Consider the following 24,175-nt stretch of genomic DNA (forward strand, 5'->3'; position numbering starts at 1 on the left):
CTCAGACCTCAGACCATCAGACCCTCAGACCATCAGACCATCAGACCCTCAGACTATCAGACCATCAGACCATCAGACCCTCAGACCCTCAGACCATCAGACCCTCAGACCATCAGACCATCAGACCCTCAGACCCCAAAGACCATCAGACCCCTCAGACCCCTCAGACCCATCAGACCCCTCAGACCCTCAGACCATCAGACCTCAGACCATCAGACCCTCAGACCTCAGACCATCAGACCCTCAGACCCCAAAGACCATCAGACCCCTCAGACCCCTCAGACCCATCAGACCCCTCAGACCCTCAGACCCTCAGACCATCAGACCTCAGACCCATCAGACCCCTCAGACCCTCAGACCATCAGACCTCAGACCATCAGACCCTCAGACCTCAGACCATCAGACCCTCAGACCAGTGATCGATGGATTGATTCAGTAGACTTCGTTTTAATGTCAGTGTTAGATAAGATTGTGCATTGTGTGTGTGTCTTTGTGTAGGAAGCCTCGTGTGGTGCTGTTGGAGAAAGCTTTGCGACTGGCTCAGCGCCACGTCCGTCACAGTAACAAGCCCTGCCTCCACTGTTTCTTCTTGGGATCAGTGTGTGTGGACTCAGGTCAGAGGTCACCTGCTTGTTATCCTGAGCTCTGATTGGTCAAACTCACCTGGCTCATATTCACTCCTGTTCTCTGCTGTTTGTGCTCCTGGGTCCAGATGAGGAGGGGGTCACTGTGAATCTGGACCGCTTCGATCCCGGTCGGGACCAGGTTGGATCATCAGCCAGGGTCCCCACTGCTCTGCTTCCTGGAGACATCCTTGTTCCTTGTTTATTTTCCACTCAGACTGAGACGTCACCTGTCACCGTTATCCAATCAGAGGCTGAGATTCATCACAGCTTCAAGGTAAAAGCTCTGAGGTCATCAGTCAGCGCCTCAACCGCCTTAACACTGCTGATGTGAACGTCTCCCTGGATCTGCTGGTCTGGGATCTGCCCCTTTTTCCAGATCAACATCAAAATATAATTACTTCTTCTCTGACCCATGTTCCACCCTTAGAGAATAAATCATGATGAAAACAAACAGACAGACATTTATTAGTGTGTGTGATTTGAGGATCGAGTGAATTGAATTGGTTTCCTGAAGGGGGGATGAGCTCTTCTGAGTGATGATGTCAATGTCATGTATGTTGAACTGAGGCAGGTGTTGCATCGTCTCATTTGTCTAAATGAACTCTGTGTGTTGACAGGCTCTGCAGCAGTTTGTGAGCAGCAGACAGACTCTGGATTTGTCTCAGCTGATAAAGGTCAGAGGTCGTGTGGTCTGCTGTCAGCAGTCTGACGCTATGGCGTTCAGTCTCAGCTGGTCGGCCATCTGTCCATCCGTCAGAGTGGAAGTCCAGCCGGTCCGAGCCATTCCCATCATCCCCACTGCTCTGCTGAGGAGTCTGATTGGTGTTGGACGAACGCTGCAGCACTCCACCAACTGCCAGAGAGGGTGAGATGTGACCGTCACTGATATGAGTCACACTGTGTGTTTTTACTGACACTGAACCATGTGTGTGTTCGCAGGTTTCTGACCATGGATCAAACCAGGAAGCTGCTGCTTCTACTGGAGTCTGATCCCAAAGCCGCCAACCTGCCGCTGGTCGGACTGTGAGTCTGATTGTTCTCTGGGATTAGTCAACCGTCCAGCTAGAAAATGTCATCCTTCGCTCTCACTTTACCTGTCTTTGTTAGCAGGCTAGCTGCTAAGCATGAATGATATATGTATGCCATACATTCAGTTGTGTAAAGTCTGCACAACTGTTCCTGGTCTCATCATGATGACCTGGAAACAATAACTCTAAAAGATTAATAAATGCACAACATTACATTTTTCAAACTAATCTGACACCCCCCCAACATGTTCGATGAATGTTCGAATTTCAAAAGTTACAGAACTCGTGGTGATTTGTAAATGGAGCAAATAATTTTCTTTTTTCTAATGTCGTGGATGTTTTGTTCTTCAGGTGTACTGTTGTTGTTTCCCTCATCAAAGTGTCTTTCACCCACATCTGTTTTCACTTTTTCAACATTTCCGTTAAGAGAAAAATTCAGGATGAAAAAGCTCAGACATATTAGGGGACTGAATTCCTGAGTGTGGTGCAGATTGAATTGAAGACTGTTGGCAGAGATTTACTAAGAGAGGTTCTTTTGTGTGTCTGTGAAAGCTGGCTGAGTGGAGTCACACACATCTATAACCCTCAAGTGATGTTGTGGTGTCTGAGGTTCCTGTTCAGCACCGCCCTGCAGGAAAGGTGAGGGGCAGAAGATGTCTGTGGAGACCAACGTTGTGTACTGATGATGTTGAATTGTGAGCAAGCAACTCTCAAATGTGTTTCAGAGTTCTGTCAGAGAGTGGCTGTTTCCTGCTCGTTCTGTTCGCTACCACTCATAGAGCTCCACAGTTCTTCCAGTGTCGAGGACCAGGACCTGGACTCCAGCTGGACTGTGAGTTACTCACCGCCTCCCAGTCTGTCACACTCTACCAGGTAACCACTCATCTGACACTATGTGGACATCTGCAGCTGAACTTATTGATGAATTGATTCTGAGTGGGGCTGATGATGAGCTGTGTGTCCAGCAGATTGCGTCGGTGGACGGTCAGTCTCTGCAGTGTGAGCTGTCTTCAGACGATCACAGACAGACAGAGACGTTCAGAGTGGCTCAAAGCTCCTTCAACAGGTACCAGGTTTAAAGGGACAGTCCCACTTTCTGAACTTTACTGACGTAGAGGAGTTTTTACTGAGCCCAAAATCCACCCCCCCCCCAGCGCCCCCCCATCAGCTGCTGTTGTCACCGTCACTGATCAGGACTCTGGAGTCGAAGACGAAGACCTTTCTCCACGACCGTCCCCAAGTCCTCATGCCCCCGCTCAGCAGGTGAGTCGCAGCCCAGGGCTGTCAGGAGGCTACCTGCTAATGATGCTAATGAGACAGTCAACAGACCATCACCACATCACTGCAAGGTCACGATACTGAGGACGTATATAAAGACCATCAGTGACTGTATATAAAGTTAATCACTGACTGTATATAAAGATAATCAGAGACGTCTCCACTTCCTCACATTGTACACAAATTAAATATCTGGGATACAAACGCTGCCATCTTGTGTTACAGAGTCGTAGAGTTCAGCCGTCTGTCCCTGAACTCTCTCTGCTGATTGACAGCAGCTTCACCTGGCAGGATCCTGGCTCCACCCACAGATCTCTTCCTCATTCCTCGGCTGACAGGAAGTCTGCTACTCCGAAAGGAAGCACCCCTCCCTCTTCCTCCCAAGCTCCCAGACCTCCCCCTCTTCACCTCCATAGCACCCCCAACTCTAACCTGCAGCCGCCCTCCACCTGCTACTCCCCTTACACCTGTAACTCCACCCCCATACTCTCCTCCCCAGCTCCTCCTCCCCCCACATTCAGAAACCAGCCGATGACACCTCCTGCTCCCCCCTCCTCCACCCGAGGTCTTCTCCCCCCTCCCTTGCATCACCCTTCGTCGCCTCCCTCCCCCCTCCTCCCCCCTGCCCCTCCTGGTCCCTGCAGTCATCCTACTCATGTCTCCTCCCCTCCCCCCTGCCTCCCCCATCCCCCCTATTTAAATCACTGCAGTGATCAGGTGGGCGGAGTTGTACCATCAGACACCTACCAGGTCCTCCTCCACCAAGACCGACAGCTGCGCCTCCTGCAGGCTCAGGTAACAAGATCTTTATCTGTCATTTTCAAACGTACCTCGTCACCGACCAGGCTGCTGATTGGTGCCAGGGTGTGTGTTTGTGTGGTTGTCATGGTAACTCAAGTCCTCACTGTTGTCCTTGAACTGTAGGTTCAGATGCTCCTGGAGGCTCAGATGAAACATCACGTCAACACTCAGGAGGCCAGGAGCAAGACCAGCGTCGCAGTGGGGACAGGTGTGTGTGTGTGTGTGTGTGTGTGTGTGTGTGTGTGTGTGTGTGTGTGTGTGTGTGTGTGTGTGTGTGTGTGTGTGTGTGTGTGTGTGTGTGTGTGTGTGTGTGTGTGTGTGTGTGTGTGTGTTCGGGCTGCACGATATACTGAAAATCTCATCGCGATATCAACATGAGCGATATACTTATTGCAAAAACTGCAATAAATGGTGTTTCATGCGCTGTGCATTCTCTGCTTTCTCTCTCTCTCTCTCCCTCCCCCATTTGGTTTGACGCAGTCATTGCAGCTTAACAAAACTTTTGCATGTTTGAAAAGATCCCAAATGAACAATGTAAGTGGACTCAGTGGAGCTGTGCATGGCTCCCTGGTGTCTGCCTTTGATCTGGTGGCAGTGCGGCCGGGCTGTGAGCCTTCTCCCGGCTGTGGAGCTGTCCGTGGTCTCTGCGTCCGTAGCCAGGGACTGTTTATATTTATTTATTCATAGTCATATCGTCCTCGCGATATTAAAGGAATAGTTGACCGAAAAATGAAAATTCACTCATTAGCTCTTCACCACTGTGATGGAGGGTGGGTGAAGTGTTTGACTCTACAAAACCCTCCTGGAGTTTCAGAAGGAAACTTTGTTTGAGCAGAATCCAACACAAATAAAGTTGATGGTGACTGAAACTTCAGACGTAATAAAACTACAGAAAAAATACAGCATGCCTCCATTCTGCTCCTGTGATGTCATCAAGTGTCCACAAGCCCTGACATTCAAATTCAACTGGAAACAAGGTAATTTACAGTTTAAGTCTTAATGTCTCTGATATCTTCCTACGTGGTGCGTTTACAGAACTTCTGACACCATCACGTTCGATGGCTGAGCCACTTCCAGTGGACATTAAGGCCGATTAAATTTGGTGTAAATGACCTTGTTTCCAGTTGAATTTGAATGTCAGGGCTTGTGGACACTTGATGACATCACAGGAGCAGAATGGAGGCGTGTTGTGAGTCCACAAAACTCCATAAGTGTTTTCTGGACTCAAACACTTCACCCCCCTCCATCATAGTGGTGAGTAGATAATGAGTGAAGTTTCATTTTTCGGTGAACTATACTTTTAAACAACGTTATGGCTATGGATGGGTTTCCTAATATCGTGGAGCCCTAGGGTGAGTGTGTGTGAGAGAAAGTGATGTATTCACTGACAGTTGTGTGTGATGATGACATCACTCTGTTTTCAGGTGCCAGTCTGTTCTGGGCGGACCCTGTCCAGCCCCTGCCCCATCAGGAGACACAAGCCACACACCCCTCCTCCCCCACCTCTCCTTCCTCCCCCAGCCCCTCCTCCTGCAGACATTCATCATCACATGACCTTTCCGTCACTGCGACTTTGGGTGGTTCTGAGGCCTGTGACATCACACATCAGGTGTCTACCTGCTCCCCTACCGGTCAACACAGGTGAGACGCTCACACTAGTGAAGATGGTTGTTGTTTAAACAGGTGTTTAAGAAGGAGTGTGTGTGTGTGTTCAGTCGTCTGCAGAGTCCAGTGGGCGTCAGTGTGAACATGTGCAGAGACGAGCAGCAGAGCTTCTACAAAAACCTGATGGTAACAGGACACCTTCGGATGGGGGGGGGGGGTTACTGTACAAACGACTTTACAACCTCTTGTTATGACCTCAGACTCAGCTGACCAGTCGTCTGCAGGAGTCGGACGATGGACAGGAAGTGGAGTCCAGGAGGAGGAGTGAGTCTCTAGTCTCCTCCCTGTACAGTAGGAGGCAGCGGAGTTCAGACCCCGTAGTTAGCGCCACTCTGCGGCAGCTGCAGCAGCTCGGAGTGAATGTAGACAAAGAAGATCTGATGGAGTCTGACAGGAACAGAGTGCGAGATGTGGAGAGTGTCAGGTAAGTACCAGGGGCCTCATTTAACGAACAGAGTGTCATAGGATTCATACTAAAAGTCTATGTGCGCACAAACGCCACAAATGGTGTATGCAAAAAAAGATTCAGATTTATAAAACCATGCAAAGGCACACCTGAATGTTGACAGTGTCTGAAATAACAAAGTGATCAGAGGCAAAAATAATGTTTCTCATCATCTGAATGTGAGGGAACACATTTTATCACCTGGAATTTTAATCATCCAAAACTGCAGGATTATTAAATTCAGACAGCTGTGATGTTCCCAGTATATAGAATTTAACTGAATAATATTTTTTAATCGACAATATTTAGGCAAAAAACTTGGAGTAAATTACCTTGTTTCGAATGTCGGGGCTTAAGGACACATATGGCACATGGCTGACACCACAAGAGCATCATGGAGGCATGTTATGTTTTTGTGTCATGGATAATAATCTTTGTTTGTTGTAGTAATATTATCAATCAAACTTTTGAATTCAACCCTACGTTACCGTAGAGCCTCAAAAACAAAGTCCAGCTCAACCAGTTTCACACGGAAGCAGCTGGCTAACGTTATTTCTGAAACAATAATCTAATATGACATAGATGCTGAAGTTACTCACATTAACGTACACAGTCAAGTGTAGCATCAATCTTAACACAGCTAGGATAGTGAGCTAAACAACTTTCCATAACAGTATCTAATGTGATGTAGTTTATTCTCCAAACACACAGTCGCCTTCCGTTTAAATGAGATGAGATCTGTTTACACGTGCATGTCCAGTGCACGTGAGTGGTCATTTGTATTTTCAGGCGCGTTAGTGTCGGATTAGCGTCGGATTAAAACCGATACGGATCCAAAACGCTTGTGTGGACAGAGAAAGTTTTAAAACGCAGTCGTATGGAGGAAGCCTCTGATTCACTCACATTTACTAACTGTGTGTGTGTGTGTGTGTGTGTGTGTGTGTGTTTTCAGCACTCTGGCGAGCATCAACCCAGCAGCAGTCGTGTCCAGACTCAGCGTGTCTGATCTGAGTGTCAGCTCTCTGTGTCCAGGCGGCAGCGTGGATCTGAGTCTGGAGGCCAACGCCATCGCTCTGCGTTACCTGAGCGACTCTCAGCTCAGCAGGTTGTCTCTTGGAGGCCACGCCCCTTGTCCAGTCCCAGCCTCCTCCACTGACTCCCTGCTGTCGCCTAGCAACATGTCTTTGGGATCCAGGCAGTACATGAGGAAGTACGGCCTGATTGAGGAGGACGAGGAAGAGCAGGAGGAAGTCAAAGTTCAGGAGGCGCCGACTCGACAGCCACTGACCGAAGCTCTGAACGCGAAGCCCCTCCCCCAGAGCCAGCTAATCAGAGACCTGCTGCCGAAGATGCAGTTGTTGGCCCGAAACGCCACGCCCAACAGAGCAGACAAGGAGAACTGCTCCAGCAAGTGTCCATCTTTAATGAGGGCGAGCATGCGCCAGACGGAGGGATCAGTGGGAAATATCCTTGACCTGAGTCGTCTGAGACAGCTGCCCAAACTCTTCTAACGCGGCGCCACGGAAACGCTCTCGTTTAAACTGGAGTCTGGCTTGTGGTGCATTCGGAGTCAGACTGGTTTTAATGGATAACTGAGTCTTCAGCAGCAAATCAGACAAAATGTCTTTTTATGGTTTAACTGGAAATCTGCCTTGTGTGTGTGTTTGTATCATTTTTATGTCAATGTTTGTGCACTTTTGTTTTTGTTGATTCCACAAATAAAATTCACATGAATGATTTTATCTGCTGACTTCCTGTTTATCAAAGCTTTAAAGGTTCAGTGTGTAGAATTTAGTGACATCTAGTGGTGAAGTGTCATGTTGCAGCTGAACACCCCTCCCCTCTCCTTCCAAACACAAGAAGAACCTGTGGCAGCTTCAGTCGTCATAAAAACTCAAAAGGTTTTAGTTTGTCCAGTCTGGACTAATGTAAAAAACATGGCTGCCTCCGTAGAGAGGGTCCCCTCCATGTAAATATAAAGTATTTAAATATAAAGTATTTTCTGGGGTAAAGAAAACTACAATTCATTTAATTTAGATGAAACGAACTAGTGAAAACATCACGAGGATTATTCTACATTAAATTTCTGACAATAGATCCTTTCACCTAAATGTGACATACTGGAGCTTTAAGTTAAATTTTCGCACTTTCATTTGACAAAAGTTCAGATTAAAATTTTTAAATGAAACTCGTTTACATGAACTGTATATAATGTTGTGTAGTCAGTGTGTGCAGCAGCAGATTGTCGACTCGTTCACAACAACAGGAACATGTGGGGAACGTTCAGGCAAGGGGTGGAGCCTGTAGAGCAGGAAAGATCGGTGTTGTTGTTTACAGCTCGTCCACATCGGTGTCTGAAATAAATTAAAATAAAGATTAAACTGTTTCATGAAATAACTGGACTGATGCTCTGGCCCCTGCTGGTGAGCCGTGTGTCCTGCAGCAGTATTGGTTATTGATCAGTGATGGGCCTGACGGTGAGTTCATCACTGTTGTTTGTGTCCACATGTTTCCTGGAATGAAACCGACTGTTGACCAACACACGATCAATGTCTCAAAGGTCGCTGTGACGACTGGTCGCTCTGCAGGACACTGACCTGAGATCAGCTTGTACACTCAGACTGTTTTTTTCACCTGCTCAGGTAAGAGCTCCAACTTCAATCCTTTACTGTGATTCTTTTTTTTTTTATTACAATTGTTTAAATTAAGAATGAAAGTTTACCTAAAATAAAATATTTTTTTATTTTTAATTAATTCAGAGTTAATACTGATTGTTAATAATTAAAGTCTTGATATGTTTGATAGAGTATATCAGATAGAGTATATATATATATATATACATATATATATATATATACATAACATGATTCTGTATTTCTGTATATATTTCAATGTGTCTTTGGTTACCTGGAACTGACATTTGAAGTGAATTATTTTGTTTAAATATTAGTTCAGTTTCATTAAACACTTTATTTGTTCCTTAAGAAAAATATATAATCATTATTGATGCTAATAATATAAAATCATTGGAAATATAAAATGTCAGAAATAATTGAATAAGAACTAAACAATTCAGAGACAATGGATTTTCTATACTTTTTATAAAAACAAACTATTAAAATATATTTCATATAAAAATTCTGAATTTTCTGTTTTATGCAAAATTATGCAATAAATAAAAAGTTGAAATCACTCAGATTAATCATGATGTTGATTTGAAAACATATGGAAGGCTTTTAAAGCTCAGTTAGAGATGATTGATTATCTGTGTGCGTTCCTGTACAACGCACAGATGCACCTTTGTGAGGACCATTTTAAGCACAGACCAGACATTTTGTCTGGTCCTCGCTTTTTCAGAGGGTTGAGGGTTAAGACTTGGTTTTAGGGTTAAAATTAGGGTTTAGGGTTGGAGTTAGAATTAGGTTAGAATTATTAGATATCTCTGACCCCGGAACCTCAGGACAACAACTTTTACTATTACTAATTACAGTATCTCAGTAATTCATTATGATATCAAATGTGTCCGTTATCAATAATAATTAATATTCTTTACACTGTTGTTTACATTTTAACAAGTCAGATCTGAAACCTGATGGTGCTCAAGTGTCCCCGGTCTTTCTCGCCCCCCCTCTCCCCTACTTCCCCCTCCCCACTATCCCTCTCTCTTCTCTCCCCTCTTTCCCCCCCTCTCTCCTCCCCATGTCTTTCTCCTCCCCCGGTGGAGGCAGATGTCTCCACACTGACTCTGGTTCTTGAGGTTTCTCTCTGTTAATGAGGAGTTTCTCCTCCACAGTCTCAAAGTGCTGCTCATTGTTCACCTGTTGGTTTCTCTACATTTTCATTTTAAGGTCCTGACCTTCTCTGTGAAGAGCCTTGAGATCATGTATATTATGATTTGGCGCTATACAAATTGAATTGAATTGAATTAGGTTTAGATTAGATTTAGAATTAGGTTTAGATTAGATTTAGAATTAGGTTTAGATTAGATTTAGAATTAGGTTAAGGGTTAGAGTTAGGGTCAGGTTTAGGTTAGAGTTAGGGCTAAGACTTGGTTTTAGGGTTGGAGTTGGGTTTAAATTAGAGTTAGGGTTAAGGGTAAGGGAATGCCAATGAGTGTCCTCACTAAGATAGAAGTAGAAATGTGTGTGTGCTACTGTCATTCTAACCCTAACCCAGGATGAGGGCTGCTGATTGGCTGTTGGTTGTGGCATTCCTGCCGCTCGTCTCTCACGCCTTCCGTCCAGACATCTGTGGAGCCAAACCCAGAGACCTGGCTCTGGAGCCACGATGCATCTACCGAATCCCCGACCCCGAGGGCACGACCTCGGAGCCCGAGCAGGTCCCTGAGTCCACAAACCCCCGAGTGTGGGAACTGTCGAAGGCCAACAGCCGCTTTGCCCTGTCACTGTACAAGCAGCTCGCTATCGGCAAGACCCCCGAGTCCAACATCTTCATGTCCCCCATCAGCATCTCCACTGCATTCGCTATGACCAAACTGGGTGCCTGCAACGACACACTGCAGCAGATCATGAAGGTGAGACTCAGTGCATGATGGGAGTTCCTCCAGCAGTCTGGACCTATAGCAACATAACCAAGAGATGGTTCAGGACCGGATCCAGAACTATAGACTAACAAAGAGGAACGTTTTAAGTTTAATCTTAAACTGGTATATAAGTATGATGGAGGGGGGGGTGAAGTAACCAGAGACTGATTCTTCAAACTTATGAAACTAAACATGCTCCATACTGCTCCTGTGACATCATCAAGTGTCCGGAACCCTTGACATTATTATAAAGACTCAATCTGACCTGAGATCTGTTCTTAGAAGAGCTCAGATAGAAGCTCAGTCAGTTATGATGAAAACTAGATGAACCTGATGTACGAGTTAGAAACACCTTCATGTGAAGGGTCGATGGATAGAACCGATTTAAACATTGCTGCTGCGGCGGCGACTCCTCCTCCTCCTCCTCCTCCACCTCCTCCTCCTCCTCCTCCTCCTCCTCCTCCTCCTCCACCTCCATGAGTTTTATTAATATTAATATGGATGGGGGGGGCGTCTCATCTCCTCCTCTTTACCTCTTTATCTCTTCACCTCCTCTTGTCTTTACCACTTCACCTCCTCTTGTCTTTACCTCTTCACCTCCTCTTGTCTTTACCTCTTCACCTCGTCTTGTCTTTACCTCCTCTTGTCTTCACCTCCTCTTGTCTTTACCTCCTCTTGTCTTCACCTGTTTCCTGAGGACCCAGTGTTGATGGCTTTTCTGTGTCCATCGAACTCCAGGTGTTTAAGTTTGACACCATCAAAGAAAAGACGTCAGATCAGGTCCACTTCTTCTTCGCCAAACTCAACTGTCGTCTGTACAGAAAGAAGGACGAGACCACCCAGCTGATCTCTGCTAACAGACTGTTTGGAGACAAGTCTCTGGTCTTCAACGAGACGTATCAGAACATTATTGAGATGGTGTATGGAGCCAAACTGCTGCCGCTCAACTTCAAGGTAAAGTTTCATCCAACACATCTACGTATCCACACTCGGTTACCCTGGTAACCCCGGTTCTGTACTGCAGGAGAACCCGGAGGAGGCCCGGGCCACCATCAACAACTGGATCGCCAACAAGACGGAGAACAAGATCCAGGACACGCTGCCACTGGGGTCACTGGACTCCAACACCATCCTGGTCCTTGTCAACAACATCTACTTCAAGGTAGCAGACAGTAAACGTCTGACTTGGCCTTCTCTGTCCCCCAAGTTCACACCTGGAGAGAAAATACATTTGTGAGATAGACAGAAAAAGGAATAGAGTGAAAATCCTTTAAAACCTTTAAAAAATCTGAGCTGAATTTAACTTGTGGGACCTGCTCAGATATTTACAGTCAAGACATCGACGTGCACACACAGTGCTGTTGTTTCTACCTTTCAGGGTCAGTGGAAGAACAAGTTTGACAAAGACAAGGTGTTCGCCGCAGATTTCCACGTCAGTGAGAGTCGCAGCTGCTCCGTCAGTATGATGTTCCAGGAAACCAAGTTCAGGTACAGACACTTCCCCGACGACCATGTGCAGCTTCTGGAGATGCCGTATCTTGGAGACGACATCACCATGGTGATCATTCTTCCATGCAAGGACACAGCGCTCAGCCAGGTGATACTGATTATTGATTATTGGTGTCAGTGCCCTGAACAGAACATATACCTAACCCTAACACATAAATATATTTTTCCTTTTCCTCTTCTTCTGCTCTGCGGCAGCATGTAGACAAAGTCAATTTCAAAATGCACATGAAGAGTAAAGTAGTGAATGACCACATGTACGTTTTGTGGATGTTTGTTTTTGTGTCAAGGTGGAGGAGAGTCTGGACCTGATGAAACTGAACAGCTGGTTGAATGAGATGGAGGAAACCTCGGTGTCCGTCCACGTCCCTCGGTTCAGGGTAGAGGACAGTTTTGCTCTGAAGGAGAAGCTGCAGGCGATGGGACTGACTGACCTGTTCAGCTCAGAGAAGTCCAGCCTGCCAGGTGCTTCACCCTCTCATGTCCACAAACCTCATATCAAATACCTCTTCACACTGCAGCAACACATTAACATTAAAGCTCCAGTGTTTATGATTTAGGTGAAATAGATTTATTGGCAGAATATGAAATAATCCTAGTGCTGTTTTCACTTGTGTGTTTCATCTAAATTGTATAAATGGTTTTCTTTGACCTAAAATGGGCTCTTTATACATAAATACTTTACTTTATAAATACTATATCAGGAGCAGGTAACCACATGACAGTTCAGGAGATCAGATGAGCACAACCGCCTGGTCATGGACACGCTGTCACGTGGAAAAGAACTGCATCGTTACGAAAAATGATGACATGAGCAAAAATGTGTAAATGCAAATATCAGGTGTAAATGTAATCACGTTAAAAATAGATCATTTGTGTGTGAAACACATTTGAATCCAGGTGTGACTTAATAGATGAAAACATGAGACGAGGTTTTACAGGTGAGTTTGTGTTTGTTTCAGGAATCCTGGAGGACGGCAGTGACACCGTCTACATCTCAGAAGCCTACCACAAAGCTTTCCTGGAGGTTCGTTACCGACACGCTGATTGGCTCTCGGTTTTTTTTCAATTTTATTTAACTTTGTAAGAAAGGAGACTGCGTCATTGAATCCATTAACAGTGTCTGTGTTTCCCTGTAAACCCTGTGCTCACACTTAAACTTCTTGGTCATGTACTCACTCTAGTTGCGTGCACTTTTGACATCTGTCAAAATTCTCCAACCAATAGAATGCCAGGTGTACTGATGACTGATAAAATTGTCCCGCCCTCGTTAAGGGTGTCTGAGGGAGTGTGTGGTACTGCAATGGGAGGGTGGTACTGGTGGCTGTGGGGTGGAGCGATCGTCCTTCAACCTCCAACCAGAAGTTCGGCAGTTCGATCCCAGTCACAGGGAGTGTGATTCTCTGTACTCCACAGGGAGTCTCCAGCTCAGACAGGCTCTTAACAAACCTGTTCTTTGGCTTGTAGGTAAAAGAGGAGGGCAGTGAGGCGGCGGCAGCCACGGCCGTGGTGGCAGTCGGACGCTCCCTCAATTTTAACGTTGAGGTTTTTCTGGCCAACCGACCTTTCCTGCTGCTCATCAGAGAATCGACCATTAACACAATGCTGTTCATCGGCAGAGTGGCCGACCCCTGCAACCAATAAAAACTGCTTTCATACAAACGCAAATCGAAGTTTCTGTTTTACAAACCAGCAAATACTGATATGTTGTAAAAACATCACGAACAGATCTCTATAAACAGCTGCATCATATGAATGTGTGAAAGAACAGATTGGATTGTGTGTAGATAAACATTTAACAGAGAGGAGCTGAATATTTGTGTAGATCATGTGGAAATGACTGATATCACACACTTTAGTTAACATTAAGTCTGTGAGGCTGCTGATGCTCCTCTGGTTGTTAAAGGTTTCACTGTAAAACTAAAAATACGACTATGGTTGTGTGTCTCCACCAAACACTCACTTCCTGTCACACATTCATTTATAGAAAACAAAAAAATCTATACATTCAACTAAACTGACATTTTACTGTTTCAGCTTCACATGAATTCATTGTTTCAATGACAACTGTCACATCTTGTTGATTGAGTCGATTGTGTGGTGCTTAACTTTAATCTCTCCACAAGGTGGCACCACTTCTCCATATTTTCAATGTGCTACGTGCTGCGCTGGAGTTTTTAGATTATCACTGATATCAGATACCACAGCTAAAACAACACAGCAAATGTGTGTATTTATATATATATGTATGTATATATATAAATACACACATTTTCACAAACCAAGCTAAAAGCTCATTTACTTGGTTAAATAAACTGTTGAATGTTTCATATTTTTCTGACTTTCTCAAAGACGTTAATAATCAACTGTTGGTTTCTTCGTAAGTTAGCGTGTAAATAACGTGAGTCGCTGCAGTTTGACACGTAAAGTGCTTTATTTCCTGTGAAGGAGAAGCGACCTGTGAGTGATCTATAGATTGATAGTGGTCATAGTAACAGAAGCTTCTTCACATTTTCTAACTATCATCAACCTTTGCCCCACCCCCCCTCCACCAGACACATGCAACAGAAAAGTTCTTCACATCAAAGCTTCCGAACACGTTTAGTACATCCTCTTTAAAAAGTACAGTATTAAAAGTTCTTTTACTAAAACCATCTTCTGCTCGGATATATTAGATACACGGTGACAGTAAAGTATCATCAGACGTGTTGTGGATATTCAGAAACAGTCAAAAGTAAAAAAACACGAAACCAACATTTGGCATTTAAAGCGAACGATGTCGATGACGGAGCCTCGACCGACTCAAATACACGATGAAGACCAGAGGATGATGAAGATGATGAGGTTGAGCCGTTTTCACAGTTTGAAGATGAAACTGAAGAACAATGGAAGAGAAGTCGGATCCTGAGTCACTTGATCTGATCAGATTCTGTAAAGTTGAATCTGATGATTCTTAGAAACAATCAAACACCAGTTTGTTGTTGATTCATCGACAGTTTTCTGATCTTTGATCATTTATTTTAAAAATGAGTCTGTTCATTTGAAACACGACTCTTAAGTTCAACCGGTCCACTTCGTTAACCACGACCCGATTACTCCTGTTTTATAGATCCCTCCAACCAGACTGAACCGGACAAGACTGGACCGGACTGAACCAGACCAAACTACACTGGAACTAAACCAAACCAGACTGGAACGGATTGAATCAGACTAAACTGGACTGGACTGAACCGAACCAAACTGATCCAGACTAGACTGAACCAGACTAGACCAGAGTTAACCGAACCAAACTGGATCGGACTGAACCAATCTGGTTGACGACACCTCTGTGCAGTGAGGAGGAAGGTTCGCCCATTTTTAACCCTTTTCAAACCAGTTCAGACCGGTTTAGTTTTAATAACCTGGTAACTTGTTTATTTGAAAAAAGTGAAAATGAAGTTGGAAATATCAACAGTTTCTTTCTTAATTTAATCCAAAAAAAACAGAATAAGAAATGTAGAAACTGAGGCAGCTGTTTCTAACGGACTAATTACCGATGACCAAAATAAGAAGTGAATGATTATCTGCATCAGGACGATCGATTTACTGACTGAATTTATTCCTGGACGAACAATTTAAGTTGGAGCTGAGCAACATGTCGATCTTTAACATATTTTTAGGGCAAAACTTTATGCGATTTTCTTTTTTGTAAAGTGAAAATAAAAACTACTAAACTGTTAATTCGCTGTGAGTTCACTATAAGGTAACTGTAAGTTAACCGTATGTGAAGTGTAAGCTAACTTGAAGCTAACCTCCACCACTACATCTTTTAAAGAGGAGACTTCATAAAATCAAAGTCTGAACCAGGACCTGGTCAAACCAGAAGTTCATAGTCGACCTTAATAAATCAAAGTAAACAATGTGGGCATTTACAAGTCATTAAATTCAAAGTAGTTCAGGCTAACGCACAGTTTAAGATGATTTTAGACTGAAGAGCAACGAGGTCAAATGAACTGTAATAATGTAATAAAATTATATTTTATGTACATATAAAGTTCAACCCCAAAAGTTTTACTTTTACATCTCAATGTTCACACATGACTTCAGTTCATCCGAAACAATAACTAATAATAACTTAGAAAGACTTGAAGCACAAACTGGATTCAAACGTCCAGAAGAATCCGTCCTGATTTCACTGCAGTAAAATGTCGCTCACTTGATTTTCACTGATATTTTTGTTTGATGAATCTAATTGGCCCAAGTTCATTTTCCTGTTTCTACAACTTTATTTCAACTGTACATGCAAACGTTTGACATTACAACATGTACGTTTTTTTAAAACTGAAAGTTAATGTACGTTAAAAGTTAAAACGAGGTCTTGTGGTTTTCACATCAGCTGATTTTTGGTCCATGTTGCTCAGCTCGGTTTGTCGTCCTCCGGTTCTTTTTTCTGACCTGCGACTGTTTGTTTATTAACAGGTTAGTTTAAATTCCTCATTACTGAGGTTTAGCCGTTAGCATTTTGCTATATAGGGAAGGTAAATGTCCGATTAGCAGACTGAAGGAAAAGAGTCTGTGTACCTGATAGTTCCTGCTTTAGCCTGAATAGTGAGCGCGGTAATCAGGGAGGAAAACTCGAGTCCCGCCAGGAGCTGCTGCTTCACTTGCATAAAAAAAGAATGTGATTCACAGCTCTAGAAAAACAGTAACAGCCGGTCCATGTGCTACCTGCCGACTTGCGTCTGAATCAACTCCTTGTGTTTACATAGTTTAAATATGTTTGTCTGATAATATGTGTACATTTGAAATTGTTCTGTTTTTATAAAAAGTTTCTTTCTGACCCCGTCTCTCTGATAAGTGCTGAAGTTGTTTTGGCGTTTGAGGACCACGCCATCTTTCCTTTGGTTGCCAGGGGACCTGCCTCCACCCTCCAGAAGATGAACTTTGACCTCTGGAAGGTTTTTAAGTCCAGTTCCGTGACCTGGCTACTACATCCATCTGGTCTGACTGGGTCTGGCTCTTCGTCCTGTCGCTACCTGATCACAGCTGTCAGTCAAAGATGCATCAGCTCTACTGCACGTTAAGTGTCGGCGTCAAAAACTACTTGAGCTGAAACCATTAGCTCATTCATTTGGTGATCAAAGGAAAAATACTATATTGATAATCAATAATCATTCATGACCATTTTATGAAAAGGCTCCAGCTTCATCAATTCATCCTTTTTAAAACACGTCTGAAATGCGATCTTTGTTTAACAATTTAAAGGACCCATTGATGAACAGATTCATCTATAATTGAAATAATTATTGCAGTTAAAAGCAATATTAAACATGTATCATCGTATGTAGATTGTATTCTTGTGGTAAAAGCTAACTGTCTGTTAGCTATCAAACTAACATTAGCCATGTGAAGACATTACTACTGCAAATATTGGAGGATGGATGTTTTCGCCTTTCTTGTAGCTAGGCTAACAGTTAGCCCAACATTCTAGTCTTTGTGCTAAGCTAGGTTAACATGTCCTGGAACTGTCTTGTACTGCACGCACAGATTAAATGGATATATACAAGAGCAAAGCCATGGATGGTGTGGGCAGCTCACTACAACAGCCTAAACACTGGAACAGTTTATACATGATAAGAAAATTGTTAACTTGTTTGGTTTTCTGCGTGTTTTTCAGAACAAAATAAACATTGGCAATATTAATACATTAGCTTCGTAATGCAGGTCAATGATGTGCGTGATATTCAACAGCTGTGAACCAGTGATGTAAATTTTCTGTATGTCCTTTGTCTGCGGGACATTGAAGCAGCAATGTTTCAACAACAGCTAAGAAATGAGTAAAGTAGCTCCAGATGCTAACTATGTTAGCAGTGCTGGATGAAACAGCTACAAACAGCTGGAACAGTAAAAACAGCTTTGAACCACTGGAATACAATCTGTATGTGATGAGTCTGTTAGCGTGTGCACTATGGTTAGCATAACGTCCCTCAGTTTTTGTTTAGACGATGAATCGGAAATTGATTAGCAACTAATTCTATGACTTAACACTTTTAAACCGAAAGGTTTTGGGTTTAGGACTGAAGGATCCATAAATGACAAATCAAATATTATTATTATCATAGTGAAGATAATTGTTAGCACGGCTCTAATGTGTAGCTTGTGTTTGACTTGTAGTTTGTCTCTGTGCAGAAGCTGATGCATCATTAACGTATAACATAGTTGATCAGATGTTGACTCGTCTTCACACATTGTCAGAGCAAAAAAGTGTTTCCACAAAAATCTGAAGAACAATAAAGACATGCTTTTATAAAAATATCTGAGAAGACTGACGGAGATCTCTGGATCTGAGTGGGTGGATCAGAGCGCCCCCCGGTGGTGCTGTGCTGTGCAGTGCAGCAGCTGTATTGCGTAGTGATGAGAGGTAACTGAGCTGTGTAGCTTATCTGAGGCCAGACGTTGTCCAGCGTTTTCCTGCTGTGAGTCTGTTCCTGAACGACTGACTCCAACTGCCACAAGATTCAAAGATTCAAATCCAGTGCGACCAGAGCTCTTCACCTTGTTTATCTGAAGCTTCAAATGCTTCTCATGGTCAAACACAAATTATCATGTGACCAAAGACCTAAGCTTTATTCTGAAGAAGCCTGTGAGATACAGACAAAAGCTCTGGAAGTTCATACTTCATCTAATTTAGTTAATGAATAATTTTATATATTATATATAATTTAACTATTCTAACTGATTCACTCTCATTTAAATGTTAAACATTTTTAAATCCAACATATTTGAAAGTTCACTGTCTTATTAATGTTAAAATGTATATTTCTCAAATATATTAATAATCATTTATAGAAGATATTAGGCTTGATAATTATTAAACCAGAGTCAAACTGATGACACCTTAAAGACGTATGTTTGTTTTTTAACATTTAAAGATGAAACAATAAGTTTAAAAATAGAGCAACAAAGGTCGCCCCCTAAAGGCAACATGACAGAACTACACTGTAGTGTGAATTCTGTTTGATGTGTTTACATGTTTTATATCAGTGTTAACATGTGTGACATGTGTTTACATGTTTGATGTGTGTGTTTATATGTTTGATATGTGTTTACATGCGTGACATGTGTTTATATGTTTGATATGTGTTTACATGTTTGACATGTTTACATGTGTTTAAATGTGTGTTTATATGCTTGATATGTGTGTTTACATGTTTGATGTGTTTACATGTTTGACGTGTGTACATGTTTGATGTGTTTACATGTGTGTTTACATGTTTGATTAAGATTAAGATTGATGTGCTTACATGTGTGTTTATATGTTTGATATGTGTGTTTACATGTTTGATGTGTTTACATGTGTTTATATGTTTGATATGTGTTTATATGTTTGATATATGTTTACATGTGTGACGTGTTTACATGTTTGATGAGTTTACATGTGTGTTTACATGTGTGTTTACATGTTTGATTAAGATTAAGATTGATGTGCTTACATGTGTGTTTATATGTTTGATATGTGGGTTTACATGTTTGATACATGTTTATATCAGTAGAGTGAAACTTTCCTTCTTTCACAACACAGAGCTCATTCATAGAAACTCTGATCACACTGGAACTAAACGTGGTTTTCTAATTGAACCTTTTTTTGCAGCTTTATCTTTTGATGTCGTTGTGGCACTTGAAGAGGACGCAGGATTAATAAAATCCAACTCTGCACCCTGGATTGTCTCAAGGCAAATATGAAGGATTTAAACTGTTAAACTGGCACTGAGTAGTTTGGCAAAGTTTCCACCAGACAAACTGTTGTGATGTTAATTTGTGAACCTGTAATACTTGTAAATATAAAATTAGAAATCTGTAACATAATAAATGAGAACCACCATGTCCTGTGGTGTATGAGGTTGTTGGGGTGTGTGGCATTTCTTCATTTTAGCTTAATCTGTTTGTTTTGGTTAGTGAAGGTAGATGCGGTTTAAAGCGGAAAAAAATCTCAGTTCGGACTGAAAGGTGTCTTTTCTGACGCTGCTGTGGCATCACCCCACCCTTCACCTCTCTGGGTCAGTCAGGCCCAGTGGTCGAGACTGAGGCCTGGGGCCCCTCACTATACTGGCCTCCGCCACTGCTGCTCCCACCACCACTGCCCGCACCCTCTGGCTCTTCCTGGCTAGGAGAAGCCTCGTCGCTTGGACCCCCCCTGGATGTGACAGAGGTGGTGGTGGTCTCGGGGGAAGCGCTGTGAGCCTCTTGGGGGGCACAGCCAGGGTGGTTCTTGCGGAAGTGTTGATTGAGGATGGCCTGGAAGGGGAAGCTCTTGCCGCATACGTGGCAGTGGAAGGGCTTGTTACCCGTGTGCTTGCGGATGTGGTACTCCAGCTGGTCCTTGCGGGTGTACTTCTTCCCGCAAATACGACAGACAAATGGCGTGATACCCATGTGCAGGCGCATGTGGCGGTCCAGGCTGCCCTTCTGATTGAAGGACTTGCAGCAGTAGATGCAGGTGAGTCGGGGGTTGTAACGGAACCAGCGGTCTCCTACTTGTTCCCTTAGGTAGTCCTCGTAACCACCCATATCAAATGCTGCATGCTCCTCGCCCTGACAGGCAGAATTACATGTTAATACACCAACCCCATGACAAACAGGACCAAAGTCCATTTAGAAACGTTTTAAACACCAAGGGAATGTGTCCTTCAGGAAGTTCTGGAGGCTCATGGTAAAACAACACCTACAAATACACAAGAGTATAGAGGATTCAACAGACACTCTCCAGTTCATGTGCACCTGAGGTTCTGTGTCAGTTAAGTGGCTCCCATGGATGATTCTAATGGTCCCATTGGGTTTGTAACTGGTTCTACTTCGCTCTCTTTTAAGGGTTCTAGCCGATACTGTGATCTGGGAGACTTTGGGGTTTAGTGGCCACTGAAGTGTTTCTAAGGTTACAGTACCAGTCGAGCTCAATGTTTAGTTTTACTGACTTTTAAATCATTCGAACAATAAAAGAGACAATAAAATCCTCATCTTATTTTCGTCATTGTTCCTGGTGTTGTATCATTTGTACAAACTAATTGTTACATGACAATTTCCTCAAAAGAACATAAACCGCAGCTGATGATTGTGTTTGTTAATTAAAATGTTTTATTCAGCTGAGAATAGAGAATAAAAGGAAACCGGCTGTTTTCATTATTTCACTGGAGGGTCTGAGGGCAGATTGTGATATTTGTAATATTTGTGATGTATAAGTACAAGTTGAATTGGTACCTGGGAGTTCGGCGGTCGCACTTCGTCCGCCCTATTGGGTGACTCACTCTTCGCTCTTTGACGTTCCGCCAGGACGACCACGCTGCCGGTGGGACTGAACCTGATACACACACGAACACACTCGTCAAGCATCCAGTATATTCAGTGACATCAACAGTGTCATTGCAGAAGTTACCTGTCTGTCTCACTGAAGCTGGAGGATGGTTGGACGCTCCGGGCCCCTAGCGCCCCCACTGGCCCGGTCACCAGCGTGCTGCGTCCTGACGTGTCGATCATCACGGTGGTCCCTTCCTCCACTTGCCCCCCCTCTTCCTGTTGCTCTCCGGCTCCAATCCACTCCTCCATCCTCTCTGTCTTGATCCTTACTCCATCTACGCTGCCAGCCTCCTCCGCGCTCCCGCTTCTCTCTGGCTCGCTGCTCGTCTCCATGTACCACTGACCAGCCCGGTTAATGCGAAGGATCGGTTCTTTGCCTGCTCTGCCAGCAGCAGCGACCCCGGGCCCCTCCAACCCACTGTGCTCCACAGTTGGGGGCGGGCTGATCGGCTCTTCAACAGGGCTAATTGCTTCAAGTGCCACTGCACCACCACGTGGGCCAAGGAGCCGCAGACCACCGCGATGACCCCCTCCTCGGACCACTGCCTCCAGGGTTCGGCCCCCCCTGGACCCCCGCACTTCTTCCTCCCTGGACTCCTCATCCAGTTCGGCCAGGCTGATCTTCAGGTGGATGCCCTCCAGGATCTGGGTGCAACGGTCGATGATGTGCTGCATCTGCAGGAAGCTGGCAGCCGTCAGGTAGCTGATAATGTCAGCGAGCTGCAGGCAAAGACGGCCCGTGTAGCAGAAGGACAGCAGCTGCTCGAACACAGACGGGTTTCGGATCACTGTCAGTGACACCGTGCTCATCTGGCTCAGAGACATGTGGTCCCGGAAGTACGGTGAGCTTGCGGCCAGGACCACCTTGTGTGCACGGAAGCTCTGGCCCTGAACATTGACCACGATGTCGCAGAGACGGCCCTGAACACGGAGCTGGTTCAAGTGAGACAGAACCGAGTTACTGAAGTCCGGGATGTCGAGTTGGATGCTGCCAGAGCGCTCCATGCTGCAGCCTGCAGGGAAACTGCAACAACAGGAACAAAGATCAAATCAACTACTGAGCAGGATCAGAAGCGACCATCTTAGCTCCTGATTGGTAGTTTTATTAAAGGGTGTCACAACCATAGATGGACCTTTATAAAGATGGACGGCAGGGTTTATGACCTATACTGCAGCCAGCCACTAGGGGGCGATCCAAAAGATTTTTGGATTGGGAAAATCTAGGCACCTCCCGATTTGATTCAGAGGGCTACGACCGATTATAAAACGATTATTGACGCATCTTTATACGTATGTGTTTTCATCACCATGTGACTAAAGGTGTGAATCTGCACTAGCCTCATGATTTAAAAAGTGTTTTAGACCATTACTGTTATTACAAGTGTGCTGTAATCTACAAAATAACCTTTTCATTAAATAAATCTGAGATCACTGACCACTGTTGTAGTGGTCAGTGATCTCCACATTGATTTGACTTCATTCAGTTTCGACCTGTGTGCTGCATCTTGAGTCTCTGTGTATCAGTGTGGCTCTGCCTGGCAGCATGGAGGAGCATCACTCTGCTGGTCAACAGTTTCTGCTCCTCTGCTCTTTGTTAATCACTTGTTGATCTTTATGAAAACCTGATGATTTAATGTTTATGTTCCTGGAGAAACAGGGCGAGGCTTCTTCTTCTGTATGTGTGTGTCTGTTGCTCTTTATACACAAACTGACTTTCACATGTATTTATTCATTACTTGATGGTGTTGGATCATGAATCAGTTCTGGTCACTTTAACCCTGACTTCCTGGTTTTGTGTGTCTCGTGTCCTGTAACAGATGAACCATGTGTTTAAACGTCAGTTCTGTTCACATCATAATAACTTGGGATGAGTGTTGGTGTTTATTGTTACAGTGCAAAGTGAGCTCAGGTCGGCAGGGGAGTAGAGGACGACTTTTGGAGACTGACACAGTTAAAGACGGCCGGACCTTTAATGAGTACATATAATAATAATAAATATTCAGTGGTGGGACATCGCTAGAAAAATTTACATTGTAAAAAACATGAATTTATTATGTTCTGTCATTGATGCAGGGTCATCAAAAGACGATTCCCCACCTCTGGAAGATTTGGCTTCACTTCTGGGATCTGTCATGTTGTCCATCTTTATTTACGGTCTGTGGTCACAGAGAGTTAAAGGTGACAGTGACATCACTGACTAGAAGAGTCTGCCTACAGGGGGCAGCGTAGCAGTCCTCTGCTTAAAGAGTGAGCTGGTCTCTTTAAGTTGTTATTAAGTTGGAGCCATAGAACCACCTGACTGCAAACTCTCCTTCTACCAGAGGGGGCAGAGCAGGAGGACAAACCTGTAGTACCCGACACACCTGGACCCAGATCCGGATCAGAACCAGATCACTGACAGCAGCAGTTAGAGATCCGGTGTGACCAAAGGGTGCAGGAAACCTTCAGGTGTGCAGAGTGACTCACCTGAGGGGGCAGGGGGGGGTAGGCTCTGGTTCCAGGGTGCGGGTCTGTCGAGGCTTCAGTCCTGCAGCTAGCTGAGCATCCTCCGCAGTGAAGGGAGATGACGGCCCGGCTCGGCCCGGCTCGGCCCAGCAGACTCCGGCTCCACCCGGCGCTCCTCCAGGCTCCGGAGCTCCGCAGCTCCAGCGGTGGTCGCGTCAGTTTTAAGGACGGAGAAGAGCAGCGGAGCTCGGGCTCCGGTCCGTCTCCATTCCGCTGGAGGTGAGACTCGGTTCAGACTCGGTTCAGACTCGGTCGAGTGTCGGCGGACTGATCGTCATCTTCCTCTCAGGCTGAGGGCTGCAGGAAGGAAGAAGGTGCGCGGGGCATGCTGGGAAATGTAGTTCATGACCAGGAGGAGACGTGGTTGAACTGCTGCCCCAAAGACTTCAACTCCCAGAATGCATCTGTGAGCAGAGGGGTCATGATGGCCCTTGGAGTTTGTAAAAGT

At 44.4% G+C, this 24,175-nt stretch overlaps 3 protein-coding genes across 7 annotated transcripts in view; 2 read left to right on the forward strand and 1 right to left on the reverse strand.

Moving 5' to 3' along the window:
* stil (STIL centriolar assembly protein) overlaps positions 1-7,585 on the forward strand; it is a 9,063-nt gene extending 1,478 nt beyond the window's left edge. For 3 of the 5 annotated variants that reach the window (XM_069519463.1, XM_069519472.1, XM_020109162.2), the window contains exons 4-17: positions 499-614; positions 713-900; positions 1,244-1,491; positions 1,566-1,649; positions 2,207-2,293; positions 2,380-2,527; positions 2,620-2,720; positions 2,809-2,917; positions 3,158-3,727; positions 3,857-3,941; positions 5,158-5,374; positions 5,449-5,524; positions 5,599-5,822; positions 6,796-7,585. In XM_069519463.1, coding sequence (XP_069375564.1) covers positions 499-614; positions 713-900; positions 1,244-1,491; positions 1,566-1,649; positions 2,207-2,293; positions 2,380-2,527; positions 2,620-2,720; positions 2,809-2,917; positions 3,158-3,727; positions 3,857-3,941; positions 5,158-5,374; positions 5,449-5,524; positions 5,599-5,822; positions 6,796-7,354 — 2,812 coding nt within the window. In that variant the 3' untranslated portion in view covers positions 7,355-7,585. The remainder of the gene's footprint in view (positions 1-498; positions 615-712; positions 901-1,243; positions 1,492-1,565; positions 1,650-2,206; positions 2,294-2,379; positions 2,528-2,619; positions 2,721-2,808; positions 2,918-3,157; positions 3,728-3,856; positions 3,942-5,157; positions 5,375-5,448; positions 5,525-5,598; positions 5,823-6,795) is intronic. The other 2 variants (XM_069519477.1, XM_069519483.1) reach the window with 1 other exon arrangement.
* Positions 7,586-7,818: 233 nt separating this feature from the next.
* On the forward strand, positions 7,819-13,554 carry serpinc1 (serpin peptidase inhibitor, clade C (antithrombin), member 1). Its single transcript, XM_020109160.2, has 8 exons — positions 7,819-8,485; positions 10,020-10,377; positions 11,125-11,340; positions 11,411-11,548; positions 11,765-11,983; positions 12,183-12,357; positions 12,855-12,919; positions 13,360-13,554. Exons 2-8 carry the CDS (start codon positions 10,021-10,023, stop codon positions 13,534-13,536), a joined length of 1,347 nt encoding a protein of 448 aa, XP_019964719.1. The 5' UTR covers positions 7,819-8,485; position 10,020; the 3' UTR covers positions 13,537-13,554.
* A 3,447-nt stretch (positions 13,555-17,001) lies between these two features.
* Positions 17,002-24,041, reverse strand: zbtb37 (zinc finger and BTB domain containing 37). Its single transcript, XM_020112136.2, has 4 exons — positions 23,689-24,041; positions 21,302-22,246; positions 21,127-21,226; positions 17,002-20,463 (listed from the first exon to the last, which is right to left on the reverse strand). The coding sequence occupies exons 2-4, from the start codon at positions 22,225-22,227 to the stop codon at positions 19,930-19,932; spliced, it is 1,560 nt and encodes a 519-aa protein (XP_019967695.1). The 5' UTR covers positions 22,228-22,246; positions 23,689-24,041; the 3' UTR covers positions 17,002-19,929.
* Positions 24,042-24,175: the final 134 nt, after the last annotated feature.

The sequence above is a fragment of the Paralichthys olivaceus genome, chromosome 3 (assembly GCF_024713975.1).
Source record: "Paralichthys olivaceus isolate ysfri-2021 chromosome 3, ASM2471397v2, whole genome shotgun sequence".
NCBI classification, from domain to species: domain Eukaryota; kingdom Metazoa; phylum Chordata; class Actinopteri; order Pleuronectiformes; family Paralichthyidae; genus Paralichthys; species Paralichthys olivaceus.

Coding starts and splice junctions, on each gene's coding strand:
- serpinc1 (XM_020109160.2), top strand. CDS start 10,021: ATGAGGGCTGCTGATTGGCTGTTGGTTGTGGCATTCCTGCCGCTCGTC. Junction 10,378..11,124: donor CACTGCAGCAGATCATGAAG/GTGAGACTCAGT, acceptor ATCGAACTCCAG/GTGTTTAAGTTTGACACCAT. Junction 12,358..12,854: donor AGAGAAGTCCAGCCTGCCAG/GTGCTTCACCCT, acceptor TGTTTGTTTCAG/GAATCCTGGAGGACGGCAGT.
- zbtb37 (XM_020112136.2), bottom strand. CDS start 22,227: ATGGAGCGCTCTGGCAGCATCCAACTCGACATCCCGGACTTCAGTAAC. Junction 21,227..21,301: donor AGCTTCAGTGAGACAGACAG/GTAACTTCTGCA, acceptor TGTGTGTATCAG/GTTCAGTCCCACCGGCAGCG. Junction 20,464..21,126: donor TGCGACCGCCGAACTCCCAG/GTACCAATTCAA, acceptor TCTGCCTGTCAG/GGCGAGGAGCATGCAGCATT.